The following is a 27747-nucleotide window of genomic DNA, read 5'->3' as shown; positions in this document are numbered from 1 at the left end:
GCCCCTATCAGAGAAAGCCATTGCGCTCTAGCCTAGCTAGCTAACGTTTTTTAGCTGGTTGTTATGTTAGTTGTAGCGCGCCTTCCCTCCTTCTCTCACTTTGGAAATATTTTTCCGTATTTTCTTATGATGACCTGGTCATATTTTTTTATCCATCTCATAAAAAAATTGGATTTGTTGTTTGGTGTATTTATCTATTTTAAATCATTGAAATCGTTGATGATTCAATTAAAAAAAAGATAAATCTTTTTTCCTAAGATGATCAAAATTTCTTCGAGGATGAGCTATAAGATAACCTTTATATTCTGTTATGGCTTATTTTGAATATCTAATCACTTTACTGCATAATTATTTACTGATTGGTAAGCTGAATGAGTATATTTGAAATGTATATTAACTATTGTCACAGTTACCTCGTATGTTACCCCAATGACCATATGTAATATTTGTCAGGTCTCTATATTTAAATTCAGAAACAATGATTAAAGATTTTTATTTGCATACTGATCTTGGCTACTATGTTTGTCTTATATACAAGCATAATTTGTGGTTCTTGAACATGTCGAGAGGATTGGACTGTTGGAGTATACATGTAATATTTGAAGTCGAAGATGCATATATTTTTTACAATTATTCTTTCTGGTTAGCTTCTTTAGAGTGTAAATATGCTTAGCTTCAACACATTTTCAGGTGAGAGGTGACATTCTGCAAGTACTTCCATTCTGTGATTAGATGTTTGTAGTTGTGACATAGTTCTCATACCTGAGAAGAGTTTTCCTACTTTGGTAGAGACTACATCGTAAGGTTTTTACTTTTAAGTTCGTCACACGCTTTAAGAGTTAATAAAAAGAAGCTATAGCGAAAATGAAATTTTATGCCTTCAATACCACAACTAAATGCTAAGATGCTCATAGCGTTCCTCCTGGAATTGCAGTCGTCTCACTATTGCATTCATGGCCAAAACCAACCGTTGGGACTCTAGCTTACATTGCTCCGGAGGTCTTGTCCAGAAGAGAATATGATGACAAGGTATCTGGGTAATTACTTATGTGATTTTTTACATTTGGAGCAGAGACAATGAAATATTGAAGAAGAGAAAGCTCCCTTAAATTTAAAAGATGGCACATTAAAAAGATGACATTTAGAGTAAAGCCTATAAATATGGGTCAGACCAGAGACGTATCTATTTTGTTTAAATGTTCACAATTAAATAAAAAGGATGAATTCTTGTAAGTTGCTCAACGTGTTATGACAGTAGTAGCCTATTGAAACAAGCTGTTGGAGAAAGTATCTAGCCTGAGATTAGCTTGGCTAGGTATCTTTAATAGATGTCATCTTCAACATGTTAACTTTTTTCTATTACAATGTATTCTGAAACGAAATCTGCATTAGTACTATTTAAAGCTTATAGGAGTTTATATTAAGATATATGTGAGATTATAAATGAATCTTTGTGATATTGGTTATGGCCTAAAGTCCTAAAAAAGATTGCGTTGAATGAGGAATGATAAAGACCAAATGAACATGTCAAGGGAGCGATGGACCATTTATGTACGTTGTGTTAGTATAGGCGATGCTCTTTTGGATTTGCTGTGAGCATAAAAATTCAAACCAAACGTCAACAAAGCAGAAGACTTTGGATTTAAGACATGTTTTAGAGGTTCCTTATAAGCAAAAAGAGGGAGGAAGAATGAATGAAACTTGAAAATATACCCAAAGAATAGATTCAAAAAGAGGAACGAAGAAAGAAACACAGAAAACATACCAAAAATTAGGAGCACAGATACCTTAAATTGGAAGCACAAGTGGTTATATATAAGTGCCTAAGAGGGACCAACACCGCAATACATACTTGTACCTAGAGCTTTACAAATTGTACACGCAATGAATGCTTGTACCAAAAGCTATATAACTTGTACACTTTAGCCAATTGTTTTTTTATCCCACGTGGACATATGTCATAGTAATTAATGTTTATTCCCTTCTCATGTATAGACGTATGCATTTCAATCTTAATTTTTCGCCACATTTATTTCCTCCGTGCACTTTTATTTGTTCACTTTTGACTTTTCACATTCTTGCTGAATATTTATTCCTTTCTCATGTATAGACGTATGCAGTTCAATTTTAATTCTCCTACACAAATTTATTTCCTCCGTGCATTTTACTTGTTTACTTTTGATTTTTCACGTTCTTTAAGAATTAATAAATCCCACGTGGACATATGTCATAGTACTGAATATTTATTCTCTTCTCATGTATACATGTATGCACTTCAATTTTAATTCTCCGACACATATTTATTTCCTCCGTGCACTTTTACTTGTTCACTTTTGACTTTTCACGTTCTTGCTGAACATATACATATGCCATAGTACTTAATATTTATTCCCTTCTCATGTACAGACGTGTGCACTTCAATTTTAATTCTCCGACACATTTATTTCCTCCATGCACTTTTACTTGTTCAGTTTTGACTTTTCACGTTCTTGCTAACTATTTATTCTTTTCTCATGTATAAACGTATGCAGTTCAATTTTACTTCTCCTACACAAATTTATTTTCTCCGTGCACTTTTACTTATTCACTTTTGACTTTTCACGTTCTTTAAGAATTAATAAATCTCACGTGGACATATGTCATAGTACTAAATATTTATTCTCTTCTCATGTATACACGTATACACTTCAATTTTAATTCTCCGACACATATTTATTTCCTCCGTGTACTTTTGCTTGTTCAATGTATACACGTATGCACTTCAATTTTAATTCTCCAACACATATTTATTTATTCCGTGCACTTTTACTTGTTCACTTTTGACTTTTCACGTTCTTGCTGAATATTTATTCTCTTATCATGTATACATGTATGCACTTGATTTTAATTCTCTGACACATATTTATTTCCTCCGTGTACTTTTACTTGTTCACTTTTAACTTTTTATGTTCTTTAAGAATTAATAAATGAAGTACTCTCTCCGTCCCATATTACTTGGCCACATTACTTGACTTTTCACATTCTTCAAGAATTAATAAATGAAGTACTCCCTTCGTCTCATATTACTTGGCCACATTACTATACTTGACTTTTCACGTTCTTTAAGAATTAATAAATGAAGTACTCCCTTCGTCCCATATGACTTGGTTGTACATTTTAACCAACTACTTTTTTATCCCACGTGAACATATGTCATAGTAGTGAATATTTATTCTTTTCTAATGTATGCACTTCAATTTTAATTCTCTGACACATTTATTTCTTCCGTGCACTTTTGACTTTTCACGTTCTTTAAGAATTAATAAATGAAGTACTCCCTCCATCCCATATTACTTGGCCACATTAATAAGAATTTATAATATATATAAGTGTCTATATAAGTGTCCAAGAGGGGCGAACACAACAACAACAAATAAGAGGGGAAAAATAAATATGGAGACTCACTACAAAAAATCGCAGTATCCTTTGCAAAAATTACAAACCATAAAGACTAACTAAATTGAGTAACCAAATTAATCATGTTGGGCCCCGTGCATCGCACGGGCATAATTTGCTAGTATATATATATATATATATATATATATATACTAGTTACAGCAGGCCCATGCTAAGTCCGGGCCCAAACTCACAATATAAAAATATTTTTTTATTAAATAAATATAACATGACACATTTTTCTACTGCATAACTAATTTAATGTATTTGCAGGTTAATGATAGCTTATTGATAAGTTTTATAATTATTAAACTTTCTTCGTCACACAATTAGATGATTTTAAGAAAAAAATATTTATAAGGAAGAAAGTTAAGCAGAAAAAATGAGCAAATCTCAAATGGACACAGGTGATTCAATATGCCATACTAAGATGATAAAGTATAATAATTATAACTTGCAGCGATCATAAATAGAAAAATACTTTCGTATTTTTGTGAATTTGCAAGCGTGTGATTTTATTTATATATAAAAATCTATTTGTTTTGGTATTTATTAAATTTTCACTCATTATTTTGTGTCAAGGGTATATGCTAGTTAAATGTGATTTTTAACCTTAGTTTAGACGAAATTCAAGAAATAAGCTGCTCAAGAATAAAAAAATTAATTCTTCATATAGTTTATACTTAAAAAGATTAATTTTTGTTAACCAAATAAGAGATTTTAAAGATAACCCAATCTTGACTGATAACATTGTCTTCATTTTCAACACCATATGGCATCATATAATAAATTATACTTTATGCATTGTAATAAATAATAGATATTTCAAAGGCGACAAAAACGTAATTTTTTATTCACTTAATATTACATTCTTGAAATTTTAACTAAAAAGATAATTTAATTAAATTATATATTTTTCAACACCTTATGGCATCACATAATAAATTTTAATTTCTGTATTTTTAATAAATAATAGATATTTCAAAGGCAACGTTAAAAAACATAATTTTTTTTCCCACTTAATATTATCATTTTAGTACAAATCTTTTTAAACACATAATAAAATATAAATATAAAGTAAAAGAAATGCCTACATGTAAGTTAAAGAATTTTAAGTCTCAAATTTCATAATGCGAATATAAAGTAAAAGAAATGTCTACATGTAAGAATCTCTAACAAACGAACCAATAAGAATAAAATAAAAAAAATTGGAGAATAATAAGCAACAAATGGAAAAGGAAAAAAAAGAGAGAGCAACAAGAAGCAAGAATATCTAACTAATAAATGATTATTTTTTAGATTAATAGATAAGATTATTAGAAGAAAGTAACAGGAGAAATAATATCGGAGGTTCGACTGGTCTTAAAAAGTAGACCATAAGAACAAAAAGTAAATTTAATTCAAAAAATAAGATTAGGACCTAAAAATACTTAATTGAAAAGTTTGATATTAATTTGAAAACTTTTGTGAGTACTACAAAAGCCCTTGGGTTGTCCTTATATAAAGTGGTAAGAAGGCTATTCGGTGAGTAACTTAGAACTGATAGTTGCCAGCGCCCAAGGTCAGATTTTCGACATTGGTTCCATCGCCCTTCCACGGTCCGTCCCCATAGCAAGTTTTCTATTGGCTTCTCACCTTGGACTAAGACTCACTCTTCTCGACTAGAAGAATAGTTGTCTTCCTGGTTAACTAGTCATTGGTATTTCGTACCAAAGAAAGTCGAGAAGGTTGGGCACGAGGTGGTTGTGCTCAAGCAAATATGAAAACAAACTTCGTGTGCATCAAAAAAAATGGAAGGACTCTCCCTCTCTATCTTGAACCCAGCTTGGATGAATAAAGTTGCAGTGTGTGGAGTGAGATCACCAACATACCTTTTTCAATTTATCTAGTGAACATAGACTTCGAGTGCGTACCAGGCGAGATCGTCAAGGGAACACCCGCTAATCCGCGCTTCCATTCGCAACCTGAAGCCAAGCATAGTGTTGAAGACTAGAAAATAGAAATAGAAGAAAATGTTGTATTGAAAGTATAAATATAAAAGTGAGTCCCACATGCGTCAATTCACACTTGCAATGCATTAAAACTCCCCTCTAGGTGTTGGGGCAAAAAAAAAAAAAAATGCATTAAAACTTCTGTTTTAAGAGAAGTTTTTACAATGAGACTGACCAAAAGTATAAGATTCTGCTTTTCTGTTTATATATTTATGGAGTAGCTGCCAAGTCAGTTTACTCTTTCATTCCAGCATCTTTTGTTTCTGCCGTACCGTACCCCTCAAGAACCAACGTACAAGTATACGTACAACCGTACAAGACAAAATACTACATGTATCTATTGATGGTCTAATCGTATAGCTGAGTAGCCGTAAACAACAATTGGCACCATAATAAGATCGTATCTAAATTATATTGACTGCAGATAAAGTCATATATTGACTATGATGGGCAGTGAGTTTAAGCCTTTAAGGCGCAGGCATGATTTTATTACAAATGATGATATATGGAGAATGATTCTATAAGTCAAAGGATACATTAAAGTAGTGTCGCCAAGCTTCAAGAATCCAAGTCACTGTTTAAAAAGTTCAAATTTATTTTCTGTTATAAAATGAGTTTAACAAGTACTTTAACTTGTATATGGGGACAGTGTAATACGTATTATAACTTTTACATTATTAGGTCACCAACAAAAACGATTAGTAATCCTACTTGGTATATTCCATTAAAGTAAAATTAATGTAGTAACTTAGAAAATAAAGTAGATTACTTGCTATTATCATCATATCATACTATTCTAAAAGTGGGAAGCTTCAAATGTCAAAGTTGAAAAAACAAAATGCCCCTTAAAGGTTAAATGACATTATTACCCTTCTAGCCTACTATATTTTTTCTTTCAGGCCAGTTTCTCGTCCCCATTTACCAAACTCTTTAATGGTAGTATCAGTCCCCAGTTTACAGGCACATTATTTAACCAACTGGTGGAAACGACTAATCTCTTTCTTCCTTTCTCTTGCTATTTCTTTCCGCCGCAATGACATGTTGCTTTTTTCTACACTTGATACCATTACTACTCGTTTCTGAATCGCTCACATAAGAATCTAAATCACCTACAATTTAAAAAAATCAGAAGAATATGGAGATAAAATGGTTTGTAAGGCAATTGCATACAGACAACATATGCAAAAATAAATAGATATTCTAAGCCGCGCATTCTTTGTCTACATCTAATTACATCACAAGGAATCTTGTGATGAATTATCAGGTAGTCCTCTCTCCATCCCACGTGCTGAAGCCCCAAGTCATCCGACATCTTTTGAAAAGAATATATAGTTTCCAAGCCACTAAGCAGACATGAGAAAAGATCTGAAAGCACCATCTTGGAAGGCTATAGCAACAATAATAAAATAAAAATACCACCTCACAATGCTCAGCTAGTTTGTTCAGTTGGAATTTTCATACCCCTGTAAACAGTGATGATATTTTTTTGAGAATGGTAACAGTTAATCTATATATCCACAAGCATAACTACATCCAAATATGTAGTCCCCCTTCAAAAGTGTTACAGTTTTACACTGCCTTACTATTTCCATTAGATTACAACCAGTCTATAGCTGTTAAAGTATCTACTGTTTGACGTATCATCTGCTGTGAATATATTGGGATTTTATTAGCTCCTTGATCTAGCATTGTACTGGAGCTAACCTTTTGATACCTTCTGTAAATGTGCATCTTCTTGATGCCTTAACTAAAATTTACTACTTACTTCATAAAATAAAAAAGATAATAATACCACCACAAGATCTAATTTTACTTGCTTGATATCTTTTAAGCCCCCAGGATAATGCATAAATATCTATATTAGGATAACAATAGCTGGACCAACATCGTAGTTTACATGTTTGTTCAACCTTTTGCTATCAAATATCATAAAAGAATTCCTAAGACAGAGGAAGATTCAAACTCCAAAGTGGGGAATGACATTTTAGACATTGTGGCAGAATTTTTCGATCTGGCAATTAAAAATTTGTGGTGACCCATTTAGGAGTTCTCGAACTATTATTAAGACTTCAAAGGTCACAACATGAATTGTTGAAGTTCGAAGATAGCCCCACTCCAAAATCAGGACTCAAGAAGGAATGAAAAAAGACATATTGACAGATACTTCTACCATTTCAATATACATTTAGCAGAGGAAGGTAATATCATCTTCTACGTGGTAGAACAACTGTGTACACAGCAAAAATTCCCAAATCCGAGCCAAAGAAAGTAGAAGTCGCAGGAAAGCTGGAGAGCCTCTTCACTATTGCTCTACCAAACTAACATTGCCCTAAGTACAGTAAGCAAAACATGATGTCGTACTCAGGGGCGGAGCCAGGATTCCGACGAAGGGTGTTCATATTTTAGGACAGGGGATGTGTGAACGATAGTTTGCACACCCTTAGCCGCTAGGCTATCCTTCGTTTCTATATCAAGGTTGTTCATTACTAGTATATATCCACAAAATTCTATATTTAACATAGGCATTCGATAATTTTTTCCGACGAAGGGTGTTCATATATATCCACAAAATTCTATATTTAACATAGGCATTCGATAATTTTTTCCGACGAAGGGTGTTCATATGAACACCCTTCAATGGGTGTGGCTCCGCCACTGGTCGTCCTAATATGATGGCATCTATCATAATGTGCATTAACAGTAAACAACTCTTCTCTAATTTGAACAACTAAGTCCACTCAGTATAGCAAAGTAAAAAACACAATCCAAAGAGTCAACAAAAGAATAAACAAAGAGAAGTTAATATTTATTAGTTGTTCTTCCTCAGGTTTTAACTTATCTAAGACTTAGGGGCCACTTGGTTACAGGGATTAGGGGGTTATCCCAGTACAAAATATTTTCCATGAAGACACTTTCCTTCGTACCAAACACACCCTAAGTGAGCTTAACAAAAATTGAATAACAAGAAACTTCAAGGGTAATACTACAACTACTATCATCAAATAAGCGAGACAACACTCAACTACCAAAATCAAATCTTTAACTCAAAAAATTAATCAATTTTAAGTGTTTTTCCTTATACTCTTCCAGCCAAAAAAAGAAAAAGAAAAGGAAAGTGAGCATAACAAAAATCCAATAACAAGAAACTAAAAGGGTAATACTACAACTACTAGTATCATCGGATAAGCGAGACAACACTCAACCACCAATTTAAAATCTTTAACACAAATAATTAATCAATTTAAGTGTTTCTCCTTATAATGTTACAGCCAAAAAAGGAATTGGAAAGTGTGCTTATCAGTGTCATTAAAGTTCAAGCATTCTTAAAAGAAACAACTACAACAAAATATTACGATAATTGAAGTATAAGAATAACAAGAAACTACAAGGGTAATTCTTCAACTACTAGTATGAGACAACAGTCGACTACCAATTTTAAATCTTGAACACAAATTATTAATCAATTTTAAGTGTTTCTACTTATAAAGGAAAAAAGAATTGAAAAGTGAGCTTACCAGAGTCATTAAAGTTGATGCATTCGGCTATTATTTCACTGAGAGGCTTAGAAGAAACATTAGATGTTGATTTAATGGAAGATACATATTGTTTTTGGGCAATATCTTGTGCTGAGGTAGTTGAAGGTGTAGTAGCGGATTTCCATTGTTTTGATAATTTAGTAGAGGAACGGAACAAAGAGCTTAGGGTTTTGGATTTGGAACCGGCCGTCAGCAATGACCTGAAATTGAACTGAAAGGAAGCTTGAATCTTTTGCTCCTTTTCTTCAACAAGTCAGATGAGATTTAAACTGTTAGGTTTGATTAATTAAACTAGTGTTGTAAATTGGATGTACTCAAGTAAACTTTGCATGGCAAGATTTCTTGGCCACCAAGCTACCCTTACTGCTTAGCCATCAAAATAAATTGCTTGGCCATCAAGTATTTGCCTCCTAATAGGAGTTCATTTGTAAAATATTAGGAGTTCATTTGTAAAATCTTTGGTGTATTTACCTTATAGCTTTTATTTTATAACAACTAGTAGCTTATTAGTATACAAATTGATCTGAAACAAATTTTGGTTAAAATTGTTTATGCTGAAAGGAATTTGGTGAATTAAGAATTAATGAAATGGTGATGAAAGGAGATTAAAATTTGATTTCATCACACTGGAATTTCAAGCAAATGTTTACAAGACAAAGTTGGAACTTGTTCCTCAAGACAATATTTCTTTTAACATTTGATCCTATAGTAGAGAGCCCACGCAATTTTCCACACTTCTTAAAAAGTGAAGCCTCGGGTATAATCTAAATTTATAATTTTTGTATAAATTTAATCATTTTAAAAATCAACTTCAAATTCGCGAGACTTGGAAGTGCATACGAGTTGAATAGAAGAAAATTATATTTTATCTCTTCAGTGTTTTTTTAGATTTTTTATGTGTAAAATGTGAAAATCTCTTGTGAAAATATCATAAAACTAAATAAAGTTTGTAAAGGACTACAAAAACATTCTTCATGTTTGAAATTTAGTTTTGATCAAACAAAATATCAATAACTCGTATCTAAATTTTTACTTCTTGTTTGTACTATATAGTAACATTGATATGAACGAATATATAGAGGCTGTGAGCACTCAAAGAAATGGATGAGAGCGCACTGGTTTGGAGGGTGGTTAAATATCATGCTTTGTGAATGATTCTTTCTATTTTTTCGCTTTTCTTTATTTCTTTTTATTTTTTTATTATTGTCTTTATTTTACTTTATGCACCTTAATTTAATGGGATATGGAGTTTAAACAAGCAAACATAAAATCTTGTAGTCCGAAATTAAAAATATGTGTAATATATTAAAATGTCATTATTATGATTTTAAGTACATCATATGAGATATTGGAATTAAAGAGTCATTACTATTAAATATAGAAAGTGACATATTTTTTAAAATCGACTAAAAAGAAACATAAAACAAATAAATTGAAACAAAGGTACTATCTATTTCTCTTTTCTGTATTTTCACTTTTCGTTATTTCTTAGTATTCCTTGTTACTGAAAAATATCAATGGAAGAATCTTACCAAGGAAAGAGAAGTAAAAAAAATGTTCTCCTTAGGAAACACATGTGAGTTCCTTTCTTTTTACTTGTATAGGCAGACAATTAATTTTGAAACATTGAACTTTTTTTTTTTCTTCTTTTGATTAATGAAACAATTTAGGTTCATAAAAAATATTAAATTGACAATTCGGCCAAAAAAAATTGGAGGGGACACTATGACCATGTAGGCAGAGCAAAAAGCTTTTTGCCAAAGCTAACATTGTTCGTATTCTCAGAATTATAAAACTAAAACAAAAAACAGAAGTGTTGAAGACTATAAAGAGAAGAAAATGTCGTATTGAAAAGTATAAAAGTCAGCAATATGCGTCAATTGAATTTTTTTTGATTTTCCACCCTGTATCCGGTATCGCTTTGGGATCTAGCTAAATTTAAATTTGTGCCAGAAAGTTTCACATAGTGACTCCGAAACATATGTGTCAATTGAATTGAATGCATTAAAACTTGCCTCTAGGTGCTGTATGCATGGGGCTAAAAGGCCCAATTAAAACATCTGTTTTAAGAGAAGTTTGACAATGAGACTGACCAAAAGTACTACTATTTTGCTTTTCATTTTAAGTTTACGCAATCAGTTTACTCTTTCATTCCAGCATCTTTTGTTTCTGCCATACCCTCTAGAAGCAACATACAAATATAAGTACAAGACAAAAGTACCTATATATATATGATGGCCAAATCGTATAGTTGAGTGGCAATAAACAACAATTAACAGCATTATAAGATCGTATCAAAATTACACTGATGGCAGATGAAGTCATATATTGACAATGATGGACAGTGAGTTTTAACACCTAGACATGATATTATTGCAAATGACGTTTGGAGAATGATTCTATAAGTCAAAGGATACGTTAAAGTAGTCTCGCCAAGTTTTAAGAATCCAAGTCACTCTTTAAAAAAATCAAATTTATTTTCTGTTATAAAATAGAGTTTAACAAGTAGTTTTAACTTGTATATAGGGACAATGTAATACGGAGTATAACTTTTACATTATTAGGTCACCCAAAATAAAAATGATTAGTACTTGGTATTCCATAGAAGTAAAATTAATGTAGTAGTAACTTAGAAAATACCGTTGGTTACTTACTATTATATGTTAAAGTATACCGTTACAAATACCTTAATAAGTAGGAGTGACAAAACATTGTTACCAGAAGTACCACCACTTTGTTTAAGAGTCTAACCACATCTTACTCAACATAGCCGTTTGTGTTACGATACATCTCAAAGAAATACAGGGGAACTAACATAAATAATTAAAAACAAGGAGAAGCTATCATTTTGTTTAACAATTATTGTGTTCAGACCAGTTTGAGCGCACCTTCACTACTTCTACAAGTATCTGCTACCTCGCAGCAGCACAAATATTGTGTAACTCTAACAAGGAGAGAAGCTATCGTTGTCCTGGCGGAATTGTCAAAACCAACACATTGGAAAGTTAAGGCTAACAACCAACAAGCCGGCATAATATAAACTAATTGGATACATCGAGTAGCTAATATCCACCCAGCGGCCTGCAACTAGCCCATTGGCTTTGGCCATTCCACGTAATTATAAAAACCAGAATGAGCTGCTGCTTTACGTGGAGTGATTATTATAAAGTTTTGCGTGTTCTAAAAGGTGCTAATCCTTTATTATAAGTTTTGTATGTTCTAAAAGGTGCTAATCCCTCTGAAGGGAACTATAAGAAATGGGGAGTAATAAAGGTGGCATGTTTAGATTTGCTGATAAAAAAGACAAGTTGTTAATGTTCTTCGGGACTTTAGGAAGTATGGGAGATGGTCTGCAGATTCCTCTAATGATGTTTGTGCTTAGTGATGTAATTAATGATTATGGAAACCTAAGTAATTCAGTTTCTATGCATACCGTGAACAAGGTAAGTTATGCACTTCTAAACTAGCATATTTATCAGTAGAAGTAAAACTAAGAGCTTATTTTTAGTTAACTGTTTTCTTTTCGTTTTGTTGCAGTATTCTCTCAGGCTACTCTATGTCGCAATTGGAGTTGGACTGTCTGCTTTTGTTGGTAAGTGAAGTTTAATCATCTAGTCTCCCTGTATTTAACAATTAATCACCTTAATTATAAACTCGAAGGCACATGTATATAATTAAAACTTCGAATAATTAACCTAAAAAGCAGCCTATTCAACCACTTAAACTAAAGAAAAAAGTCGGCAGATGTATGATATATGCATAATTCATGTATAATATGTGTATAACCGTGTAAAATCAAAGAATATGTATGTATATTGGCTGTGAAAAGTAAACAGTGAATTTGACCGACTAGTTATGTAAAAGAGCAAACTGTTATCTTGATTGTACCAGACTCATGATAAAGAGTTCAACTAAATCAGGTATTTTTGACATAAAGCATAGACGTATATGCAAAAACTTGCAAAATTTCAATAAATATCAAAAGTTTGAACATAATTTTATTAGTGAATGGATTCAGTTATAAAAAACTTGAAAGTTTAAACTATCGAGTTTAAATTCTGGATTCTCTTCTTGATAATATAGTATCATCATTGTTCACCAACGATCACATGTTTACACTTATTATGCAGAGGGACTGTGTTGGGCAAGAACTGCTGAAAGACAAACATCTCGAATGAGGCTAGAGTACCTAAAATCTGTGCTGAGGCAGGAAGTTGGGTTTTTTGACACACAGGCAGCTGAGTCTTCCACTACTTATCAGGTGATTTCAACAGTCTCAGCTGATTCAACTACCATCCAAATCACCATAGGCGAGAAGGTATATTGATTTAAATTATTACATTGCTTTACATGATCTGACTTGTTATAGCATGTTTCTTACCATTGGATTTATGTTATGTACTAATGATCAATGCTTATTCAATATATTTACCTGCATTTACCTTTAAATGATTTGATCGTGTAAATATTATGTACATAGTCAGTGCATAGAACATAAACTCTTTCTAGTCTATAACACCCGCTTCTTCCTTTGATCGTACAAATTGGCATAATATATAAGTAGTATAGTACCTCACACAAGATAGGGGCAAGGTCTGCGTGCACTCTATCAAAGGTCTGCGTGCACTCTATCTTCCCCAGACCCCACTTGCGGTATGTTGTTGTTATTGTATATGAGTAGTATAGTAAGAACTGAAACCAGTTGTTGTGTTTGCTTACATAATTATGATTTGATGATTGATTGTCTGTTTCCAGAAGAAATCGTGTCTTTGAATGATATTTCTTTTGGATGGTATTTCGATGCAGATACCTGATTGCCTAGCTTACATGTCATCCTTCTTGTTCTGCCATATCTTTGCCTTTCTGCTATCATGGAAGATCACGTTAGCCACGATACCATTCACCTTAATGTTCATCATCCCTGGACTTGGATTCGGGACAATGATGATGAATGTGGGAATGCAGATGATAGAGTCTTATGGTGTTGCTGGAGGAATAGCAGAACAAGCTATCTCATCTATAAGAACTCTATATTCATATGTGGCTGAGAACCAAACTCTCGAAAAGTTCAGCCAATCATTGCAGAAAGTTATGGAACTAGGAATTAAACAAGGCTTTGCTAGAGGCCTGTTGCTAGGTAGCTTGGGAATGGTTTATATTAGCTGGGCTTTTCAAGCATGGCTCGGATCGATTTTAGTCAGCAAACACGGAGAAAAAGGAGGGGATGTTTTTGTAGCAGGTTTCAATGTTCTTATGGGAGGATTGTAAGTTTCCTTACCCTATATTGCTCGGACTTTTCAAAAAATGTTACTGGGTGGGTGTCTGATCTTCCAAAATTAGGGCCTTTTTGGAGGATCCCACACCTACAATAAAAAAATTGAAATTAGCAACATACTTCATCACTAATACAGATTTTTGATATTCGTTGCTAATCTGTTGCAATAGGATTAGCAATAGATTTTGTTGCTTAGCTACAGAATTCGTCTGCCGCTAAGTTCTGTTTATTTAGTAGTATAGAGTCCAATCAACATAGTTCTTACCTCAATACTTATGCTTTTAGTCTCTGTATGTTGCTGGAAATGATGTTGATTAAGCTGTTCATGTTCTTGCAGAAATATTCTGTCGGCTCTTCCAAATCTTACAGCAATCACGGAGGCAAAGTCTGCTGCAATTCGGATCACAGAGATGATTGATCGACAGCCAGCTATTGACACTGAAGATAAGAAGGGGAAAGCATTGTCATATGTAAGAGGAGAAATCGTATTCAATGGCGTATACTTCAGTTACCCTTCAAGGCCCGATACGCCTATCTTGCAAGGCCTGAATCTTAGAATTTCGCCTGGAAAAACTACAGGACTTGTAGGGGGTAGTGGTTCTGGGAAGTCCACCATCATTTCATTGCTTCAGAGATTCTACGATCCCATTGAAGGCGATATTTCCTTGGATGGACACAAGATAAAGAAACTCCATCTAAAATGGCTTAGATCCCAAATAGGTCTGGTTAATCAAGAACCAATTCTCTTTGCAACAACCATAAAAGAGAACATATTATTTGGCAAGGAGGGAGCAACTATGGAAGAAGTAGAGAAGGCAACAAAAGCTGCAAATGCTCATGACTTTATTATCAAGTTACCAGATGCATATGAAACTCAGGTACCAAATCTTGGTTTCAAAATTCACAAGAATTTATCTGATTTTTTCTCTAATATATCTGTAAATTTGAAGGAGAAAGTATCCAACCACAAAGAAAGCACTACCAAAAAAAAAAAAAACTGAAATTAGCTACAGACTTCATCTAAAGTGCTCGTAGTTATCAGAATTTTGATGATCCGTGGCTAATCCATCACTAAATATGACAAGCGACGGATTTGCTATTTAGCAACATAATTTGTCCGTCGCTAATTCTTGTTTTCTTAGTAGTGAAGTACCTATCTTTGTTAAAATTGTGCCTTCAAATATTGCAGGTTGGCCAATTTGGGCTGCAGTTATCTGGAGGACAAAAGCAACGAATAGCCATAGCGAGGGCTTTGATAAGAGACCCAAAAGTCCTGTTGCTTGATGAAGCTACAAGTGCACTGGATTCACAATCTGAAAGAGTTGTACAAGAGGCTCTCGATCACGCATCTATGGGAAGAACTGCAATCGTCATAGCTCACCGTCTGTCCACCATTAGAATGGCGAATAGGATAGTGGTTCTTCAACAAGGGAGAGTAATTGAGTCTGGAACACACGAAGAGCTTATGCAAATGACTGATGGGGAAGGTGGGGAGTATTACAAAATGGTGCAGTTGCAACAACTAGCCACATTAAATGATGTTGTCAATACCCCGAGCCAAAAGACTGGTGGAAGAAGTAGCAACCTAAAGGGCACTATACCACAAAGTCCACTGAACATGATCTCTAGTGCAGCTGCCACACCGGTTATGTCCCCGTTCAGCCCAGCATTTTTTTCCCGAAGTGCACCATTCTCAGCTCCTTACTCCGTTCAGTATGAAGAATCCTATGACAGTTATGATGACCATTTCATAAGAGAGGTTTATCCAACACCTTCACAATTCCGTTTACTGAAAATGAATGCTCCTGAGTGGGGCAGAGCCTTGCTTGGAGGCATAGGAGCAATAGGTTCGGGAGCTGTTCAGCCAATTAATGCATACTGCGTTGGGGCAGTTATATCTGTTTACTTCCGACCTGATAAATCCTCCATTCAATCCCACGCGAGAGTCTATTCTTTTGTATTCATAGGTCTTGCTGTTTTCAACTTCTTCACAAATCTTATCCAACACTATAATTTTGCTGTCATGGGAGAAAAGCTAACCAGAAGGATAAGGGAGAAACTGCTTGCTAAACTCATGACCTTTGAGATCAAATGGTTCGATCAAGATGAGAACACGAGTGCTGCCATATGTGCCCGGCTATCAACTGAAGCCAACATGGTTCGTTCCCTCGTAGGAGATCGCATGTCACTGCTAGCTCAAGCGTTTTTTGCCGCTACATTTGCTTATACTTTAGGACTTTTCCTCACATGGAAACTTGCCTTAGTGATGATGGCAGCTCAACCATTGCTCATTGGAAGCTTTTATGCGAGAACTGTGCTGATGAAGAGTATGTCTGTAAAAGCACAGAAAGCTCAAAGGGAGGGAAGTCAACTAGCAAGTGAAGCTGTTATTAATCATAGAACTATAACTGCTTTCTCATCTCAGAAAAGGATAGTAGGGCTCTTTAAAGACACATTAGAAGGTCCTAAGAAGGAAAGCATACGACAATCTTGGTATGCCGGTGTAGGTTTGTGTAGCTCTCAATTCCTAGCTGCAGCTTCTACAGCTTTAGCTTACTGGTATGGGGGGAAACTATTGTCGCAAGGGGAAATATCTCCCGAGAAACTTTTTCAAGCATTTCTAGCACTGCTTTTCACTGCTTATACTATTGCTGAGGCAGGAAGCATGACTAAAGATATATCTAGGGGAAGTAATGCTGTGGGCTCAGTCTTTGCAATCCTCGATAGAAACACTGAGATTAATCCAGATCATTCATCAGCAATAGATGCAACAAGGACACAAATAAAGGGACGTGTGGAGCTGAAAAGAGTATTTTTTGCCTATCCATCAAGACCAGACCAGCTGATTTTCAGAGGATTAAGCCTCAAAATAAGTGCAGGATCCACAGTAGCATTAGTTGGACAAAGCGGTTGTGGAAAATCAAGTATAATTGGGCTTATTGAAAGATTTTATGATCCAGATAAAGGATCAGTCTATATCGACGAAAAGGATATAAAAGACTACAATTTGAGATCACTGAGGAGAAGTATTGCATTAGTTAGCCAGGAACCAACTCTCTTTGCAGGAACTATTTACGAGAACATTGCCTACGGAAAAGAGAATGCCAAAGATTATGAGATAAGAAAGGCTGCTGTTCTTGCTAATGCTCATGAGTTTATAAGGTCAGATATAATTCATCACAAATTTATTTGAAGCACTTTTTTAAAAATGGTCATTTTTGATAAAGAAAACTGTTGCACAAACTTTAAACTTACCATTAAGGGGTCGTTTGGTAGGGATATAAGAATAGTACTACTAAATAAGGTGTTAGTAACACCGGATTAGCTTTTATTAACTGTTTGGCTTGTTGTATTAAATAACATGCATTGCATAATTTCTAAATAGTACTAAATAGGGTGTATTAAAGTAGGAATAGTACTGGTATTGTTAATGCCACGGTTTACTATGTATGAGAATAGTACTGAACAAGGTGTATAACTAATACTGGTATTAGCTATACATAGGTTGAAAATACTACCGAACAAGGGATTAAATAATACCAAAGTTAATACCAGTATTATTTTCTCTAATACCTCCTACCAAACTACCCCTCACTCACTTACTTTTTTGATGCAGTGGGATGAATGATGGATATGAAACTCAATGTGGACAAAGGGGAGTACAACTATCAGGAGGTCAAAAACAAAGAATAGCCATTGCCCGAGCAATACTCAAGAACCCGAAAATCCTGCTTTTAGACGAAGCGACTAGTGCTCTTGACACTGTATCTGAAAGCGTGGTCCAAGAAGCACTAGAGAAGATGATGGTTGGCCGAACGTGCATTGTTGTGGCTCATCGCCTATCAACAATACAGAAAGCAACTTCTATTGCTGTTATAAAGGATGGAATAGTTGCAGAACAAGGCTCGCATTCTGATCTACTGTCTGTAGGAAAACATGGCACATATTATTCACTGGTAAAATTGCAAGGGGGAAACTCTCCTTACAGGTAAACTTAAAGAAAATGATAGTGTTGTCTCATATGAAGGAGCTTGTCTTGTGCTACGTTTGCCACCATTTTTGTAAATTGAGATATGGTACTTTTCCATTGAACATTTATTTATTTCTTCAAATAAATGTTACTAAATTTTTTTCAGCTCATAGAACAATCACGTCTTAATAGCAACATAGAATCTCCTTCCGTTTATTTTTCTTACTTTTGACAGAAGACCTATTGAGTAGTAGGAAAAGTTCCTGATGGGAATAAAATAGACCCGCAAAAATAATATTCACGGTATTAGTGATAAACGCGGAACACTAAGTTATGATTAAATCAGCAAGAATAAAATGCAGCAATAATGACACCAAGATTTTACGTGGAAACCCTTCTGAATAAGGGAAAAATCACGGCCAAGAGGAGCAGCTGATATCACTATAGTAAGGAATTTTACACTGTGTAGTCACGAGTATAAATACTCCAAAGACCACTACACACTCAAAAAAGAAAAACACTCCTTTGATTTTTCCCACCTCACTACAATATCACTCACACTCTATTTTTCTTCACAGACTATTTTCTTACAGTCTATGGAATACCTCACTTTGCTCTCACTCAGATGTATTGTCTGAGATTTTGGTGTGTTACAAATGAACCATAAGCTGCCTATTTATAGGAATGAATTTCCTATGGTGAGGTAAGCGCTTACATCACGATTATGATGAGGTAAGCGCTTACATCATGAAAATGTGAACAAAGAAATTGGCTTGTTAGCCAAGTCCACAATTGTTGCCAATGTATAATTTGTCAAAGGAAGAAAAATCTTCCTTTCTTAAAATATGGGATAGGGGACTGGACCCCACAAATCTCCCCCTCCAGTCCCATTCACCTGAAGGAGGGTACACTGGCTTCTAATTTGAGTGCATGCCGACAAGTTCTTTGCACGATTCGAACTTGTCTCTCGGTACCGCCTTGGTCAGCATATCTGCAGGATTTTCATTCGTGTGAATCTTCTTGACTTGGAACAATTCGCTTTCCAATTGCTCACGAATCCAATGATATCTGACATCGATGTGTTTTGTTCTCGCATGGTACATGGAGTTCTTGCTCAAGTCTATTGCACTCTGACTGTCACAATAGACAACATACTCCATTTGCTGCAATCCAAGTTCTTGAAGGAATCTCTTGAGCCATATCATCTCTTTGCCAGCTTCAGTAGCCGCAATATACTCCGCTTCCGTTGTAGATAGTGCAACACACTTCTGCAACTTTGACTGTCATGATATAGCTCCCCCTGAAAAAGTAAACAAATATCCAGTAGTGGATTTTCTGTTATCAAGGTCACCTGCCATATCAGAATCTGTATAGCCCTTCAAAATTGGATTTGATCCTCCAAAACACAAGCATTCATCTGATCTTCCTCTTAGATACCTGAGTATCCACTTCACAGCTTCCCAATGCTCTTTCCCTGGATTTTCGAGAAATCTGCTAACAACACCGACTGCATGAGCAATATCTGGTCGAGTGCATACCATTGCATACATTAAACTTCCGACGGCAGAGGAATAAGGAATCTTGGCCATTCTCTGTTTTTCCTCTGTTGTTGTAGGACACATCTTTTTGCTCAATTTCAGATGACCAGGAAGAGGTGTGCTAACCCACTTAGCACTCTTCATATTGAAGCGCTCTAGTACACGTTCTATGTACTTTTTCTGCGACAAATAAAGCTTCTTTTCATCTCTCGAACGAGTAATTCTCATGCCCAAAATCTGCTTAGCATGACCCAAGTCTTTCATTGCAAAAGACTTACTCAACTGTTTCTTCAACTCGTCAATCCTGGAAGCATTTTTGCCTACAATCAACATATCATCCACATATAGCAGAAGGATGATAAAGTCACCATCAGAAAATCTTTGTACAAACACACAGTGATCTGAAGAAGTCTTCTTGTAGCCTTGCTTCCCCATAACAGACTCAAACTTCTTGTACCACTGTCTGGGAGCTTGCTTCAATCCATAGAGACTCTTCTTGAGTTTGCATACAAGATTTTCTTTACCTTTTGCCTTGAAGCCTTCAGGTTGTTCCATATAAATCTCCTCTTCTAAGTCACCATGAAGAAAAGCAGTCTTCACATCCATCTGCTCAATCTCCAAATCAAGACTAGCAGTCAAACCAAGAACTGTCCGAATGGAGGACATTTTCACGACAGGAGAAAATATTTCGTCAAAGTCAATACCTTTCCTTTGACCAAATCCCTTAACAACCAATCTAGCTTTGTATCTGGGCTTCAAGCTGTGTTCTTCGGCTTTAACTTTGAACACCCACTTGTTCTTCAAAGCTCTCATGCCCTTAGGCAAGTTCACCAACTCATAAGTATGGTTCTCACGCAGAGATTTCATCTCATCTTGCATGGCTTCAATCCATTGATCCTTGTGCTCATCTTCCATGGCCTCCTCATAACATTCAGGTTCTCCCCCATCAGTGAGTAATACATACTCATTAGGTGAATAACGGGAAGAAGGAACATGCTGTCTAGTAGACCTTCTAAGTGGAATATCTGACTCATCCACGACTTCATGAGTAGGAGCATCTACTTCATCAATAGCAGCATCGTTATCATCATCAACATGCTGATCTGGAACATGATTCTGGGCATCACCATCGTCATCGAGCCCACCAACTTCATCAGCATTTGTATGAGGAACTTGATCAAGATTAACTAAACCTTCAGAACTTGAAGATTTTATCTTCTCCGCTTTGTTAATATCTTCAATGGTTTGATCCTCCATGAAGATAACATCACGGCTTCTCACAACCTTCTTCTCAATTGGATCATATAGCCTGTAACCAAACTCATCAAGGCCATAACCAATGAAGATGCACTGCCTTGTCTTGGCAGTTAATTTCGACCTTTCATCTTTAGGCACATGTACAAAAGCTTTACAACCAAACACTTTCAAGTGGTCATAGGAAACATCCTTTCCATACCAAACTCTGTTTGGAACATCACTTTGCAAAGCAACCGCAGGGGATATATTAATAACATGTGCAGCGGTCAATAAAGCCTCACCCCAAAAGGAATTCGGCAACTTTGCTTCAGAAAGCAAACATCTGACTCTTTCCATCAAGGTCCTGTTCATCCTCTCTGCTAAACCATTAAGCTGAGGAGTCTTAGGAGGAGTCTTCTGGTGTCTGATACCCTGTTGCTTGCAGTATTCGTCAAACGGTCCACAATATTCACCACCGTTATCAGTACGAATACACTTCAGCTTCTTTCCAGTTTCTCTTTCAACTGAGGCCTGAAACTGCTTAAAGACACCCAACACTTGATCTTTAGTCTTTAAGACGTAGACCCAAAGTTTCCTTGAGCAATCATCAATAAAGGTAGCAAAATAAAGTGCACCACCCAAAGTCCTTGTCTTCATTGGACCACATAAATCTGAATGCACCAACTCAAGCAACTCTGTCTTTCTTGAAGGAGGATGAGACTTGAAAGAAACTCTATTTTGTTTTCCAGCCAAGCAGTGCTCACACTTTTCTAATTTAGCACTTTCGAAATTTGACAATAATTTCTTTTTGGCCAGAACATTTAGTCATTTCTCGCTAATGTGGCTAAGCCTCTTATGCCATAACGTTGAAGAGCTATTGCTCTCAACTGCATTCACCATATCAACACAGGTAGAGGCCGTAGTCCAGTATAGACCACGACGCTTTTCGCCACGAGCCACAATCATGGAACCTTTAGTAAGCTTCCACTTTCCAGCACCATTGGTACTGACATATCCCTCATCATCCAAAACACCAACAGAGATCAAGTGCAAACGAACATCAGGTGCATGCTTTACATTGTTTAAAACTAGTTTAGTTCCAATACTAGTTTTCAAACAAATCGTTCCAACACCAGCCACCCTGGATACAGTCTCATTACCCATACTCAAAGTTCCAAAGTCACCCGGAGTATAGGATGAGAAAAATTCCTTCCTTGATGTCACATGAGATGCGGCACCACTGTCCACAACCCAGCTTGACTCATCACAAGCAATATTTATCAGATCCGCATCAAGGACAGTAACAAGATCTTCTGTAGTGACAGCGGCAACACGATTGCCATCTTCTTTCTTTTCCTCCTTTTCTCTATCCTCTTTTTTCAAAATCCGGCAGAACTTCTTTGTGTGCCCTTTTTTCCCGCAATGATAGCAGTCAATATCTTTAAGTCTGCTTCTGGATTTGCTTCTATGATGTTCTCTATTTTGAGAACCACGATTCTTGCCTCTCCCCCTAGTGTCAGTTGTTGACACCCAATTTTGTCCCGCCTCTCCTCCGAAATACCTATTTACGCTTCTAATATTTTTGGAAAATTAAAAAATATATATATTTATATTTTTACTATAATTATTAGCCTCTTATCAATACCGGCATTTCATTATTCTATTACAGTTACCAGCCATCATTATCATTATCATTATTATTATTATTATTATTATTATTATTTATTACTATTATTATAATTCACAATTTTTATCCTTTTAACATTTTACCAGCTTACGCACACGCATCGCATTTATCTTTGCATAATTAAATAATATTATTTATTTACTGTGGATTTTTGAAATATTATTACACGGCTATTACAACGCCATTTTTTATCTGAGCACTAATGATTGCATATTTTATATTAAGTAATATTTTAACACAAGTTATTTAAACAAGTCTTTTATTTAAATATAGTAGCCCAATCAACTCATGCTATTTTCGGACCAATTCACAAAACCAGTCCACGTTTTAATTTACTTGGCCACATTTTTAATCAGCTCATTCTTTTAATTCACTGGCCCAAATCGATTAGCCCACATTTCAAATACCAGCCAATATTTTAAATGGACCAGCCCAACCCAATACACTACCCGACCCAACCCAATACCCTATGACCCGACCCAAATGTTTTTTTTTTCTTTTTCAGTTAAGGGGGGTAATACCCCCTTCAACGTTTCATTTTTTTTCCTCCCCATCCCCGCCCTTCTCTCTCCCTTTCCCTTTACCCCTAAACCCTAAAGCCGCCGCTCCGCCTGCACCCCGCTCCCTTCCCCACACCGCTACCCCACTCCCACGCAGTGTCAGTCACCAAGACATCTGATGAGGAGGAACCTTGAGATTTTCTTCTCATCTCTTCATTTAAAAGACTGCTCTTGGCAAGATCCATAGAGATCACACCGTCCGGAGCAGAATTTGATAATGAAGTTCTAATAATTTCCCAAGAATCTGGTAGGGAACCAAGTAGAAATAAGCCTTGAATTTCTTCATCAAAATTAATACCCATAGCAGATAACTGGTTCATGATCCCCTGAAAAATATTCAGATGATCTGTCATTGCGGAACCATCGTGGTATTTTAAACCCAGCATTTGCTTTATCAGAAACATCTTGTTATTACCAGTTTTTCGAGCATACAAACTTTCAAGATGCTCCCATAGGGTCCGAGCATGTGTCTCTCCAGAAATATGGTTCAACACATTATCGTCAACCCACTGTCTAATAAAGCTGCAAACCTGTCGATGCAACAAATTCCACTCTTCATCTGATTTATTATCAGGCTTTTTATTTCCAAAGACAGGTTGATGAAAATTCTTGACATAGAGCAAATCTTCCATTTTGCCCTTCCAAATGGCATAATTTACGCCACTCAAAGTAACCATTCTACTAGTGTTGGCTTCCATTGTTTATCACAAATACAAATATTATTTTATTCGAAGACCAAAGTAATTATTTTCTGATGTGGAAGTTCAGACTGTGCTGCAACCACAGAGCATACTCAGACAGAACCTTGGCTCTGATACCACTTGATGGGAATAAAATAGACCCGCAAAAATAATATTCACGGTATTAGTGATAAACGCGGAACACTAAGTTATGGTTAAATCAGCAAGAATAAAATGCAGCAATAATGACACCAAGATTTTACGTGGAAACCCTTCTGAATAAGGGAAAAATCACGGCCAAGAGGAGCAGCTGATATCACTATAGTAAGGAATTTTACACTGTGTAGTCACGAGTATAAATACTCCAAAGACCACTACACACTCAAAAAAGAAAAACACTCCTTTGATTTTTCCCACCTCACTACAATATCACTCACACTCTATTTTTCTTCACAGACTATTTTCTTACAGTCTATGGAATACCTCACTTTGCTCTCACTCAGATGTATTGTCTGAGATTTTGGTGTGTTACAAATGAACCATAAGCTGCCTATTTATAGGAATGAATTTCCTATGGTGAGGTAAGCGCTTACATCACGATTATGATGAGGTAAGCGCTTACATCATGAAAATGTGAACAAAGAAATTGGCTTGTTAGCCAAGTCCACAATTGTTGCCAATGTATAATTTGTCAAAGGAAGAAAAATCTTCCTTTCTTAAAATATGGGATAGGGGACTGGACCCCACAAATCTCCCCCTCCAGTCCCATTCACCTGAAGGAGGGTACACTGGCTTCTAATTTGAGTGCATGCCGACAAGTTCTTTGCACGATTCGAACTTGTCTCTCGGTACCGCCTTGGTCAGCATATCTGCAGGATTTTCATTCGTGTGAATCTTCTTGACTTGGAACAATTCGCTTTCCAATTGCTCACGAATCCAATGATATCTGACATCGATGTGTTTTGTTCTCGCATGGTACATGGAGTTCTTGCTCAAGTCTATTGCACTCTGACTGTCACAATAGACAACATACTCCATTTGCTGCAATCCAAGTTCTTGAAGGAATCTCTTGAGCCATATCATCTCTTTGCCAGCTTCAGTAGCCGCAATATACTCCGCTTCCGTTGTAGATAGTGCAACACACTTCTGCAACTTTGACTGTCATGATATAGCTCCCCCTGAAAAAGTAAACAAATATCCAGTAGTGGATTTTCTGTTATCAAGGTCACCTGCCATATCAGAATCTGTATAGCCCTTCAAAATTGGATTTGATCCTCCAAAACACAAGCATTCATCTGATCTTCCTCTTAGATACCTGAGTATCCACTTCACAGCTTCCCAATGCTCTTTCCCTGGATTTTCGAGAAATCTGCTAACAACACCGACTGCATGAGCAATATCTGGTCGAGTGCATACCATTGCATACATTAAACTTCCGACGGCAGAGGAATAAGGAATCTTGGCCATTCTCTGTTTTTCCTCTGTTGTTGTAGGACACATCTTTTTGCTCAATTTCAGATGACCAGGAAGAGGTGTGCTAACCCACTTAGCACTCTTCATATTGAAGCGCTCTAGTACACGTTCTATGTACTTTTTCTGCGACAAATAAAGCTTCTTTTCATCTCTCGAACGAGTAATTCTCATGCCCAATGTTGACACCCAATTTTGTCCCGCCTCTCTTCCAAAATACCTATTTATGCTCCTAACATTTTGTGGAAAATTAAAAAAAAATATATATATATTGTATTTACTATGATTATTAGCCTTTTATCAAAATCGGGGCTTCATTATTATATTTCAGTTACTTATTATTATTATTATTATTATTATTATTATTATTATTATTATTATTATTATTATTATTATTATTCACAATTTTTATCATTTCAGTATTTTACCAGCTTACGCACACGCATCGCATTTATCTTTGCATAATTAAATAATAGTATTTTATTTTACTGTGAATTTTTAAAAAATATTATTGCACGACTATTATAACATCATATAATTTTATTACCCGGGTTCTAATAATTACACATTTTGGTATTATGTGATATTATGTCATTCTCAGTACATCGTTAATCAAAATGAGTCTCTTATTTAAATATTGGAAGACAAACTGTTCCTTACACGCAGTCCGTATTTCGACTTACCGAATCCCAAATTAAAGTCTGATTAAATCCTAATATCTTTTGGACTAGCCCATATCTTTTATCTCAATTTTTAAACCCAGTCTATGTTTTTAATTTTAGCCCATTCTCAATACTCAGTCCAAAAAATGGACCCAGTCCAAAAAATACCGGGTCCGACCCGCATCAGCTCCAACATAAGGGAAACCCCTAGGGTTTCCCTTTATTCTTTTACTCCTTACGCCGCCTCCCCCCCTTTTTTCTCTCCTTTCTCTTCTCGCCTTCATCATCTCATCACCCCCACCACCGCCGTTTGCCCGCCGCTCCTCTTCCCTTTTCCCCACACCGCTACCCCACCACGCTCCTCTTCCTTTTTCCCCCGCTCCTCTCCCCCTGTTTTTTCTTCAACACAAAAGAACCCCCCCCAAATCCCCATAAATAGTAGGAAAGAATCACGGTTCAGGGACCCCAAAACAGCCCCTATTTTGTAGCTTTTTTTTTGTGAATCACAGAATCCCCTGGAAAAATTAAGGTTCTAAAACAGGATTTAAAACCCCCAAAAATCGACTTACAAGAAAAAGGAGTTCTTGAATCGCCTCAATTTCTCCAGAAACTAGTCGTCGTAATCAAATTTTTAATATTTCTTAAGATTCAGTCGAAATACCAAAATCGTCCTTTTTTATTTTTGGCTTTTACTATCGTTTCGGGTCGGAGAGGATTCAAGCTCGGATTTTTGATAGTGTTTCGAGCATAGATCGAAAGCCCGTACCCACTTCGCTGCACCCGAAGAAGGTAATTCCCTTCCCTTTTATTTTCTGTAGCTTTGTATTATTTAAGGGTTAATTATATTCAATTTGAGTAATCAGCATGTTTTAAATTTTAGCTAAATATGTGGTTCAGTCGTATACTAGCTTGGTATTATGTGTTGTATTTAGGATATTAGTCTCAAATTCTTGTCGTATGACCTGAGCATGATTAGTGTATTGGCCATGGAAATATGTATGATTTATGGTCTATTCTACTTAAAATTCCTGAGTTAGTTGTATGTTTGATTGATGCAGCCGTATTCAGTGGGTAAATGTTAGATGTGTAACCCTGTTTGGATCTTTACGTTTATGAGTTTAGGAATGCTAAAGTATGTTTATCCCGACTTCTTTATGTGGTACTGTCAATGTAAGATTTTTTAGTGATCCTGCCTAAATTACAGAGTCTAAGTAGTCTTCTTCCATGATTATAAGGTTTGACTGGGAAATATGGTCTAAATCTTCTTCGCAGTACACTGGATGTTTCAGTTTGGTTTATAGTATGCTATTTCATTCAATCTTTTTGTTTGCTTATATGGTTTATTGTTAACATGACGTCAGTTCGTTACTTGGAATTCTTTACCAAACCTAGCATCAGTTCATCATGCCTAAAACAAGTATCAGGATCTGTTTGCGTGTATCGTTTGATCTTAATTGAAATGTCAACATATGTTTATACATGATTGCAACCTTTTGGATATGACTTCATACCTAAATATGGTTTAGTTGGCTGGACTAGCAGGAGTAATAACTTTATGCAACAAAGGCTATCTATCTTAGCCTAATATGGTATCCTTGATGTCTCTATCCTAGTCCATAAAATTGGTTCTGATAAGTTTTGGTGTTAGTTTAGTTCAGTTTGATTTCGTTTCTTATCCTGCTAAGCATCTTAATATAGCTGAATCCC

The 27747-nt window shown here is 35.6% G+C and overlaps 1 protein-coding gene across 1 annotated transcript in view; it reads left to right on the top strand.

Moving 5' to 3' along the window:
* Positions 1-18408, top strand: part of LOC132618938 (putative multidrug resistance protein) — a 23734-nt gene extending 5326 nt beyond the window's left edge. Inside the window, exons 3-9 of the mRNA XM_060333923.1 lie at positions 935-1029; positions 12500-12554; positions 13093-13280; positions 13769-14226; positions 14575-15115; positions 15427-17399; positions 17854-18408. Of these exons, the coding sequence (XP_060189906.1) occupies positions 935-1029; positions 12500-12554; positions 13093-13280; positions 13769-14226; positions 14575-15115; positions 15427-17399; positions 17854-18229 (3686 nt within the window). The 3' untranslated portion in view covers positions 18230-18408. The remainder of the gene's footprint in view (positions 1-934; positions 1030-12499; positions 12555-13092; positions 13281-13768; positions 14227-14574; positions 15116-15426; positions 17400-17853) is intronic.
* Positions 18409-27747: the final 9339 nt, after the last annotated feature.

The sequence above is a fragment of the Lycium barbarum genome, chromosome 11 (assembly GCF_019175385.1).
Source record: "Lycium barbarum isolate Lr01 chromosome 11, ASM1917538v2, whole genome shotgun sequence".
Classification (NCBI taxonomy): domain Eukaryota; kingdom Viridiplantae; phylum Streptophyta; class Magnoliopsida; order Solanales; family Solanaceae; genus Lycium; species Lycium barbarum.
This window is presented reverse-complemented; position numbering and strand designations above follow the sequence as displayed.